The sequence below is a fragment of the Brassica napus genome, chromosome A6 (assembly GCF_020379485.1).
Source record: "Brassica napus cultivar Da-Ae chromosome A6, Da-Ae, whole genome shotgun sequence".
Classification (NCBI taxonomy): domain Eukaryota; kingdom Viridiplantae; phylum Streptophyta; class Magnoliopsida; order Brassicales; family Brassicaceae; genus Brassica; species Brassica napus.
The window spans coordinates 28,182,122-28,193,722 of record NC_063439.1 but is presented as its reverse complement, the minus strand read 5'-3'; the positions used below and the strand labels follow the sequence as shown (position 1 = coordinate 28,193,722).

Genomic DNA, 11,601 nt, shown 5'->3' with positions numbered 1-11,601 from the left:
ATGAAAATATCTAAAATAACAAAATATTGAAAAATATTGAAAAATATATATTTTTTTCCATCTAAATATTTAGATTGAACTATTTTATGTAAATTCAAGTATTTAATCTTACATTATTTAAATTTTTATGTTTTATATTATTTTTGTTTTTGAATTTTGAGTATTAAGTTTTCTTTTTACATTAAATAGTTAAAATAGGCACTCAAAGTCTATTCGAATCATATTTAAATTTCTAATTCTAAAAATTAAAAATTTAAATAGATCAATTAAATCTGAACGAATATCTAACTGTCAATTATTTGAAAAGGTTATATGATTCTCTTATTACAACGCGCAATTGTTTTACAAACGGTACCGGTATACAAACACAGAAGGATCTAGAAACAAATTTAGTTAAGGGCACAAAATATTTCTTAACTATATTTAAATTTTGGGATGGGGACATTTCTATAGATTTTATAGTATTTGTTAAAGAAAATAGAAAAATTAAATGGGGACACGGGCCCGGTACGTTGCTCTCTTGGTCCGCCCTTGTATACAAATAACATGTTGTTCCCTTCATTTGAGGTAATGAGAGGATAGAAACGACTGTAAAAGTGTATATGAACGAGGGTGTTTGCAGTATGTGTAGTATCCGTCATTAATTTTGTCTTTAAAACAAAATAGAACATTGTAATAAATTTATGATAAATGACACAGTATAGAATGAATTAAAGTATATGATAAAAATAACAGAAGTATGTTGATCGAATACATAAAGGGAATATAGGCCATGATTGGAAATCAGATGATTTCATAATTTTGAAAGATCTTTCGATCACGATAAAGTTTTAGTTTTTTTTTTTTTTTGAACATTTTCTACGATAAAGTTTTAGTTGTTTTATAATTAATGCTATGTTTCACATCACTACCCTTGGATCCTTTTGGATCTTGCCAAATCCAAGTGAAATTAATAGTGACAAGCTAGTGATGTGATCATGTGAGGTGTCTTAAAGAAAACTAGATTTTGACCCGCGTGCCCGTGCGGGTATTATTTTCTGATAATTATGTTCGTTTTATTTGTACTACTTTAGTTTATTGTTGAGACTATATATTTTGTTACTTTATTGTGTTATATATTTTTGTTCTTAGATGTGTGTTGGATCAGTCATGTAATTATATATCTTTTTTTAAAAATGTAAGTATGTATTAATATATCCTCAAATGACCATTATGTAAGTTTTTCTTCCACATCTAGTCTACAAAAGAAGAAATGATTGAAAATAGTTTTATTAAAAGGTATATTTAATCTTATATCCATAAGGTTATCTAATCATAAACTTTGGTTTTAATAAGATAGATGGGAGGAGTTTTCAGGGTGAGGTTTAAAATTTTAAAGAGTAGAAAATAAATACTGAAAGTTTTAAATATTTAAAAGCATTTTAATTTTTAAATTTATTATTTAAAAATAAAAAACGATGAGTAGAAAATTCTTTTGTGTTTTTAGTAAAACATATTTTGGTACTTTTCTTCTTTAAAATTCTTTTTTATGATAAAAACTAAAAATGATTGTTTAAAAGATTTGGCCATTTAAAATTGTATCTATGTATTGTATATTGTATCTATGCAGATATTTTTGACCACATAAAAAAACTCATATATTAATTTGTACAGAAAGTAAGTATAGTTTATTTTTTTAAATGGTAGTTAATTTGATAATTAATAACATTGGGTTGACAAAAAAATAATAATAATAACATTGGCAATCCTAGACTTTGACCTGCGCGCCTGCACGAGTGCATATTTTGAAATATATGTTGATATTTGTTTTTCATGTAATTATTAGAGTTTGACAAAATGAATCCGAGGAACAGAACCAATACCGATCCAAAAATATAGTACCAAACCCGAACATAAATTGATTAAATATTTGAATTATTCAAAATTTTGTTATTTAGAGAACCAAATCTGATCCGAACCGAAGTATTCGGTACCCGAATTTATCTAAAAATAGATTTATATACTTATATATATTAATTATTTTTAGATTTAACGTATATAAAACATCAAGAATGATACTTTTAAATTGGTTTAAATACTTGAAAATATATATAAATAGTCAAAAGTAAATATCTGAAATAGTTAAAGTATACTCAAATTACCAAAAATACTTAAAATAATTATTGATTATGTATCCAAAACCAAATCCATTGCAAAAGGCTTAAGATAGATATATACACGGGATTATGACATCTATAAACTATACAGATTACAGATCCATTGCAAAAGGCTTGAATAAAGCCTAATAAAAACAAATGAAGACACATAACTGAGCTGATCAAAAAAAGAAAGAAGACACATAACTGATTATAGTTCCATGAAACATAAACTTCTAAGAGGCGCATTTAGAACACTAACTATTAGAATTATATTGGTCAGCAAGATATGTATCATGCAGACAGACCACGGACTATTAAAGTGATTATAAAGTAATGCTCGTGAAATATGCTCATAAGTTCAAATATCATTAGGAGGAATCTCTTCAAAAAATGTACATTTAAAATGGTTTACACCTCATCATACAATATGTAATCCAGAACCTCGTAGTAATTTTTTTTATATGTTTGATTTGAATTTTTTTATATTTTAATTGGTTCTGTAAATACTATATATATTTTTAATCAATCAAAATACATAAACCAATAAGAACTTCTTAATCAATAATTTCAAAAGTTAACCGGTTATCTCACATCTGGTCGAAGGGTTGATGGAAAAATCGATTACTCAAAAACACTTTTTGTTTCAGTTATCCGTCACCCAAACTAGAAACCAAAAACAAAAAATGTGATTCAACCATATACACACGAAAAAACTATATAATATACATTCATATATGATTTAACAAATACTTGGAGTGAAGAATTTGGATTGTTTTGAAAAATTCATCAAAAACTCTTCCACTAACTCCTCCAGCAACTTCAACTCTAGTTCTTCTCCCATGGAATCCATTTCCAACCTCAAACTCTCCGGTGAACCAATCTCCGCCTCTTCCATCCTCACCACTCTATTCACCGCCAAACTGCTCAAGTCTCCGTCTTCATCCCACCACCGATCTTCCACCCTTCCATTACCCTTTAAACATTTCTGCATCCGGTTTATCACATAAGCCCCCAATGTCTTGCCAGAGAGAATCTTGAGACAACGAGGTCCGAGATAGCTCGGTGTTAGCTCCAAAAGCAGCGTGTTGACAAGGTCGAACACAAGCTTCTTCACGTTGGTTCCAAGTCTTTGATGTTCTGCCGAGTTCGCGTAGATGCCTCTCAAAGATGGGTCTAGTGGGCTTTCTACAGAATGCCATTTGGACAAAACATATGACGACAATGACTCTGACTCTTCATCTAGATCAGCTGCTGATAAGAGTGTGTTGACAAGGACACGCAAGTCTTCTTCCTCCTCCTCTCTGGTGACTAACGTCTGATTTTAACTGAGCGTCTAGCCTCTGGAACGAGCATCTAGTCCGGTTTTAGTAGAGAATGTGGTACAGGAGTGCGTTCACAACAAGATAAGTTTCAGATCATTACATTTTTTGCCAACCATCTTTACATAATTTCTTCATATCGAATAATCAAACAGAACTTTTTTTTCGCCAAGTCAAATTTGGAAGTTTGAAACGTTTTTATATATATTTATATCTCCAGTGGTATAATCATATACCAAACTTACTTTGCAAAAAGAAAATAACAAACAAAGGAGCCTTTTTTGACGACACAAACAAAGTGAGTGAGATATTTATTACGTTTAATAAAACCATTACAAAACAACACACACAATTCTCTTCTTTTTTTTCTCAAAAAGAAACAACACACACACAAAAAAACATTACAAAAAATCAAATAAATAGAGAAACGCCACATCATCCTAGCAAATAAAAACGCCCGTACAGCTTTTAAAAACAACACTGTTGGGTCTTCAGGAGAGGGCTCTCTTTTACACACTGTTTTATTCCTATCTTTTATCTGTATACTTTTGTTTCTTTAAAAAAATGAAATAATAAACGAACCATCTTTTTTTCAAACCCCTTTTGAATAAAATAGTAAAGGAAGGTAAGAACCCTAACTTGATGCCTAAGCAATTGAGATGCATCGGCGGTGACCAACTCGTGTTCTTATTTTCTGCACACGTTTGGTCTCTTCTCTCCACACGTTTCCAATGTCTTTAGCGATGTTAACAGCGTCTGCTGATGCTCCGGCCAATCCTTTCCTCGTGAATCCAGCCGCGTAAAGTCCCGATTTCCCTTTCCATGCGTTTGGAAAAGGCGATTTTGGAAACCCGTTTTTGGAAAACATATCACTTTCCTAAAGAGCATAAAAAAAAAAAAACAGATTCAGTTTACTTGTCATACAAGAAACTAACTTCAACTATCAAACTAAAGTTGTTTTGTTAAGTTTCTCACCTGAAGCCAAGAAGGAACGTTGCTGCGGTAACCCGTAGCGAGAACAACAGCGTCGAGATCTAATATCTGACCATCAACGAGCTCCACGTGATTACGAGAGAACCTTTTGATTCCAGGGACGATGTCTACCTGGCCGGATCTGATTTTCTCCATAGCTCCGATGTCAAGCACTGGAGTCTTCCCTGTGACAACCTTGAGCTCCATCGGGCCCATATTGGGCCTCTTTAGCCCATACTTTGTCAGGTTTCCCAAAATCAGCCATGCAGGGATTAACAAAAGCTTGTCTACTAGCCATAGAGGTAGCCACTTCATTAGCATCATTGAGATTTCAAAACTCGATTTGCCTAGAATCTCCCTTGGTAAAACATGAACCTGATCAAAATTAACCAAATTAGTCTATAGCTCGAGTCTTAATCAAAGATAAAGGTATTAAGTTTATTATAGTTCAAATATTTATTTGCCATATAAATATAAAGCGAGCGTTCGTTGATTATATATAACTTACCGAGCTACGCACAACCATGGAGGGATTGGCGTTGTGATTCGCGAGATCAAGAGAAACTTCCATGCCAGAGTTTCCACATCCGACGACAAGAACTCTCTTTCCCTTGTACTTCTCTCCGCATTTATACTCGCAAGAGTGGATCACCTCGCCGTTAAACTCCGTCGTGAGCCCATCAATCTCCGGAACAACTCTCTCCGCGTTTTCTCCCGTCGCCACCACAAGCCACCGGCAGATATATTCCATCTCCGACCCAGAAGTAGCGGAGGAAGAAGACGTCTTAATGCGCCAGAGACCACTGGTCTTGTCGTACCGAGCGGATTGAACACACTCGTTGAATTGCGGGTTAATGTTGAACCGTGTAGCGTAGGACTCAAGGTAGTCGATGAACTGTCGTTTTGTTGGATATTCCGGGTAGGATTCTGGGAAGGGCATTTTGGGTAACTGACACACTTTCTTGGGTAAATGAAGTTTGAGTCTGTCGTAAGTTCTTTTCTGCCAGAGTGAAGCTATGCACTCTGCTCTCTCCAGTACTACAAAGGGAACACCTTCGTCGCGGAGGCAAGCTGCGGTGGCTAGCCCCGATGGGCCGGCTCCGATGATAACTGGACCGTTAACCCAAATGCACCGTCTTCTGTCGGAGAAGTCTTCACTGCCCAAGAGTCTAAACATGTTCTCCATTTTAAGGGGTGAGTTTGATCGAATAGGTAGTATATGTAGTGATAGTCAAATAAGGTTTAGGTGTTTTTGTCAAGGCGTGGGTGAGTTTTGGTAGTGAACTTAAACAAGGTTTTTTTGTTTGTTTGTTTGAGAAATGAAATGTTTTGGAATGTGTTTGGAGATGGAAGTGGTGTGGGTGAGTTTATATAAAGGACGAACTATAAGGAAGCTGCATGTGATTTGCGCATTCTAAGGTTATTTTTAATCAATTAAATGAATGCAAAAGTTCTTCAATAAGTGTGGCTAATTAAAATGTAATAGTTTAGAAGGTTTCCCGTTTAATCATATGCTTTCGCTTAAAATGCGAAATAGTTTATATTATTTAAGCTTTTCCTTGTCGAATCATTAGATTCTTTTCTTCAAAGTTGCTGATGGGACTTTGATTAGAGTATCTCATAACAATACATAATCATATGCCCCGCTTTAGTTGTATAAATTAATTCGTGATAATTAATATAATTGTGGTATGGTATATGTTCTTAATGTTACTGAATATTACACATAGATATGATTATAGATTATTTTTTTTAACACAGAAACTTATCATTCTGATGATAGGGGTGACACCCCAAAGAGAAGACTATGCCTCAAAGGTTTACAGCCAAAGATGAAAATGATATGATTATAGATTTACTGATATTATTATGATAATTCACTTTTTGGATAAATCTGTTTTATAAATAATAGGTATTTTTAGGATATTTGGTTATTTAGAAATTAATTAAATTAATATTTGTAAGTATATAATTGGTATTTTAAAATTAAAGTATCGATTGATTGTAAGTTCGATTTCATATTTTTTTATTACAGAAATATATGATATGCTCAGTTAATTATGAAATTCAGTTCAATTTCTGTTTCACTTTTTTCATCTTAGTACGGTTTAGTTTGCAGTTCCGAAAAATAAAACAAACCTATACATCACCTTATAGAGAAATTTTTTTTTTTAAAATTATTTAATTTCGAAAACAAATCAGTTACAACCGATTATCAAATTATCAAAATCTAGTATCTTCTTTCTTTTAATTGATTATGAGTAAAATTAATTATGAAGTTAGATCAGATTATATTTCATTAACCGGCCATGGTTAAGACTTTTTCCATCGGCACTTAAGTTTGGTTGGTGGTATATAAAATAATCAACAGAAATCGAATAGTACAATTTATTTCTTTGTATTGGTAAGGTTCAATGATCATATCACTAAAAAGCTCCCTTTGTATTTGTAGATATTACAAATTATTGAAATGCTTTTGCAATGATTACATTGTTACATATATATTATCCTAAAATGTTATCGAATTTAACAAGGATGCATATATTTTGGTTCACATGGCTTCTTCCCAAGAGCTGAGTATATTACATAAGATCAATATAAAAAAAATAGAAGAAAATCTTAACGATATCCATATAATTTCCGAGTTGATATATTTATCCTATGAAATAATCCTCCATAATTGCGGAATATTAGCAGTTGAAAGAATCCAGTGTTTCTGAATTCTCTGACTAAAGTTGTGTCAACGGGGAACGGGATATGTCTTATGTGCATATTGGCATTAATGACTTATTGACTAGTAGTGTCCACAGAATGTGCATATGCAAACAAATATGAGAATAGTATAACCGATACTTTATTTACGGGAATGCAATATTAGTTTTAAAATGGAAATTGGGATATGAAATACATAACATTATGCATATTTTGAAGGAAGAAATTATCGATGTTTACACCAAAAAAAATGAAATGATCGATGTCTATAAAAGTCCCAATTATGCATAATCCCTAATGTTAATATAATTCTATGAATTAATATTCTCTAAATTATTATTTTAAAAATTAAATTAGTATAATTTCTAGTTTTTGATACAAGCAATATTTTGATAATTAAACTGATGTTTCACTAAAATATTAAAATATCATTATTTAAGTATTGTTAATTAATATAAATTTTACTGTATAGTATAATCATTTTTAACAATGTGCTAGCGTTAGATAAGTTAACCTTTTAACAACAAAATATATTGATACATATGTGGTATCAAATAATAATTTTGAAAACTTATGTGGACTCCAAGGTTCAGACAATAGTAAGATCGTATTATTTGTAAGAACCGTAAATTTTTTAAAAATAATATATATATATATAAATAAATAAATAACAGAATTTTTTTTTCAAAACTTTTGATTCATAACTTGGTAATGCACATAATGGAATACTAAACCAGTAGGAAACAAATCTTCCTACAGAATCACAAGCCAACATGATTTTTAAAAAAATCTTCGAAGATAGAACATTTTTTTTTTGGCAACAAACACTTACTATATTACTCAAATTTAAGGTGGTCCAGATAACAAACAATTCCATTGTAAAAAGCTCTTTGTAAAAACCAATATAATAAAGCTCTTTGTAAAAAGATTGTTCAAACCTAGCTAAATAATCAATAATTTCATTTCTCGCTTTTGGGATGTAATTAATTTTGAAGTCCGGAAAGCATATCTGAAAAGTATGTATCGTCTCCAATTATGTTACAAAACTTGGCCAAGCTTGAGGATTTTTTAGCATTGCAATTAGATCCTTGCAGTATGTTCCAAAGTTCTGACATGTCGAATGTTGGAGCATACTTTCCATAGCCCATCTCAGTGCTTCTAATTTTGTGTGCAGAGCAGCCTCTCGCCTTCTTAAGTTCCACACTCACATGAGTTGAATCTTATCCAAACTATCCATCCAAAACCATCTACATTTACTGAATCGAGATATAAAGGTCTATAAACCATTTACCATATATATATTATCTGAGCTTAAGACTTGTTGCTTCTGGTGTGGATGCTCCTGTGGAGGTAAGGGAGTTGACTCATATGCATTAAACTAAGTTTGGTATTCGCCTTCCGCATATTTGTCAAGTTCCAAAGGATTCCTGAAGACAGAACAATTAGAAACATAAGGTACAATATAATTAGATAGCTATTCTAGATCAAAAATACAAGACATCCACGTACTAAAATCATCCAAAAAATCACCGAAAAAAAGAGGAGAGATAAATATAGCAAACACCGAATTTTATTAGGAACCAAAATGATAGCTAGCGGAACGCGCCGTAGAGGTGGTTGATGCGGAGGCAGTTTGTAAACATATTTTCTTTATCATTTTGGTTGAGTCAAGTTTGTATTTAACATTAGATGTCCGTTTTGGGTTTGATTAATATATTTATTAAAAAAAAAAGTCCTTGAGAGTATATTTAATTTTGTACATGGCAGTTCATCCATATGCATGCACGCATATCTCTTCCACGTAGTATTATACGTAAAAAAAAAGGTATGTTAAATGTACGTAGAGATATATAAACCTTAGCAAACAAATTATAGTGTAACCTCTATAAATTAATAATGTTGGAACTACACCAAAACTATAATTTTTTTATTAATTTATCGATATACTAATTGAACTAAAAACTCAATTTGAAACTATAAAATTATATTATTTTGTTGAGATTTTTAGTGTATATTAATTTATAGAGTATTAATTTAAAGATGTTATATTGTATATTAGAAGAGAAGGTTACGCGTCGGGCGTAGGTTCATTTGACCAAAGTCGTTGATAAACCCAGAAGGCTGGTCTGATTACTCTATCTGTTAACTTAAAATAATACACTTTTGTTATCCAATATAAAACTTATGCTGATAGATTGGAATTTATACATTTTCAATAAACTTTAATTTGGATTAAAGAATCTAGAACAAAATCAATGCATGTGCCATGATCTATCTTCAGTTTTCTTAAACTACTACTCAGATTCCCTTAAGAAGAAAGTCAAACTTGTTTCAATCTTTGTGTTTTAGACAAGTCAAACTTGTTTCTTACTTACATGACATATATGCATGGAATACACAGTAATATATGCATAACTATTTATATTGAGACAGAGATCCATATTCATGGATAATTAAGTATTTATGAAAATATCCGAAATGATAAGCTATTCAGAGATATAACACGAGATCGGTTAGAGATTGGTTTGAGACGAACTTAATAACAAGTAATGAAGTGATTCCACCATACCAGAACCAGGGTACACAAGCCTTATGCTTAAAAAATATTTGTCTGGTAGATGGTTCTTGGATTGCAGTGTCATAGTACAATGTTTATGGTTGGATATGGCTAGACTAAATTAGAAAGGAACAACTCTTAGGATTGAGAAACAACTTGTCACCATTACATTCAGAACTGGATGCTCTCATATGGGCAATGAAGAATATGGTTCAGCATACCTCATGTCAGTCATTTGGTACTGATTTAGGATGTAATTTCAATGATAAAGGATCCAAGAGCATGGTCAAGCTTTTCCAACGAGTTAGCAGAGTTTGAAGTTATCAAAGGAGACTATCCAAACTTCAAGATCATGTATGTACCAAGATCTGGTAGATGGTTCTTGGACTGCGGTGTCATAGTACAGTGGTTATAGTTGGATATGGCTAGACGAAACTAGAAAGAAACCACTTTTAGGATTGAGAAACAACTTATCACCGTTACATTCAGAACTGGATGTTCTCATATTGGCAATGGAGAACATGGTTCATCATACCTCATGTCAGTCATTTGGTACTGATTGAGGATGTAATTTCAATGATAAAGGATTCAAGAGCATGGTCAAGCTTTTCCATCGAGATGGCAGAGTTTGAAGTTATCAAAGGAGGCTATCAAAACTTCAAAATCATGTATGTACCAAGGGCCCAAAACAAAACTGATAATGTTTTAGCCAAAACTGCAAAATTTTTTATGGTGATCTATTTTTTGTTGGTTGTTCTTTCCCGTTTAAATTTCAAAATTAATTTTAGTTTGAGTGATAGAACGATCTTTTGATGTCAAAAAAAATCTATCCATACTGAGACATGAAATCATACGGTAACTATCTTTTCTCAAAAATTAACGTGAATTATCTGACTTAGTGAGAAATATAAATATACCTACATGATATAAGACTTTGAGAGTACTCATAATTCCATTTATACAATTACTAACTTTCTAGAATTTCAGAATTCAAAATTACGCGTTCATTATTTTAAGAGGGAATCATAATCTTTGAGAACATGACAAAATATTTGAATGAACAAGACGCTTATTTTGACTATATGTTGCGAATAAATTGATTTGGTTAATCAAAGATTTAGCAGGAATATAATGGTATCTATTAGTTTATCAATAACTTCATCGTCAAGAAATAATTAGTCTTATTAGTTTAGCAATATGGAATTACGAGAGAAGCAGAAAACACATGAGGCACATGGATTTCGATTTTAAACAATGATGAAGATTGGATTATAAGAATCCGGTTACAGGAAATCATTGGAAAATAATAAAAAGGAATATTGGACCGTTAAGGATGGTTAATGTTTGTGTCTGGTCAAAGTTAAGATTCTTAAATTGAGTGGTCAGTCAAAGTTTATAGTCACTAAACTAACATGGCATCATACTCATTGTTGTTTATTTACCTAAGCACTTAACAACATTAATGAAGAGGTATAAAAAATGTTGGGATTTTTTCAATATGACTCAAAACAAAAAAAGTCAAATGCAAAACTAATCCATAAATTTTTACTTTCAACTGTTCTATTCATCTAAGAAGTTCATATTATTCATGAAAATACTATTATATTTTTCTCAAAAATGTTTGTTTTACTCAATCATCCTCGCCTTCTTCTTTTATTTACAATAATTGACATTCTCATCAATACACTAACCACCATGAACAATTAATTTGAAACTCTAAATGCACTTAAAACCAACATCTAAATCTTCATATTCTTATTTCTTATACACATAAACCATTTCCCTTTTCACTTCCTCTGTTATTTCATTCTGAAATCTCAACTTTTTTATTTCAAATTTTATAAGCTTATTAAGAGTTACTAAAGTTCATGATTCTTGGTCAAGAAAGGTAACTTTCATTAAT

The 11,601-nt window shown here is 31.6% G+C and overlaps 1 protein-coding gene across 1 annotated transcript; it reads right to left on the bottom strand.

Annotated features, from left to right (window-relative positions):
• Positions 1–2,268: 2,268 nt before the first annotated feature.
• LOC106409809 (probable indole-3-pyruvate monooxygenase YUCCA5) lies at positions 2,269–6,923 on the bottom strand. Its single transcript, XM_048781478.1, is given in 4 exon segments — positions 2,269–4,349; positions 4,351–4,389; positions 4,391–4,829; positions 4,831–6,923. Coding segments are annotated over 4 exon segments (1,509 nt in total). The 5' UTR covers positions 5,616–6,923; the 3' UTR covers positions 2,269–4,103.
• Positions 6,924–11,601: the final 4,678 nt, after the last annotated feature.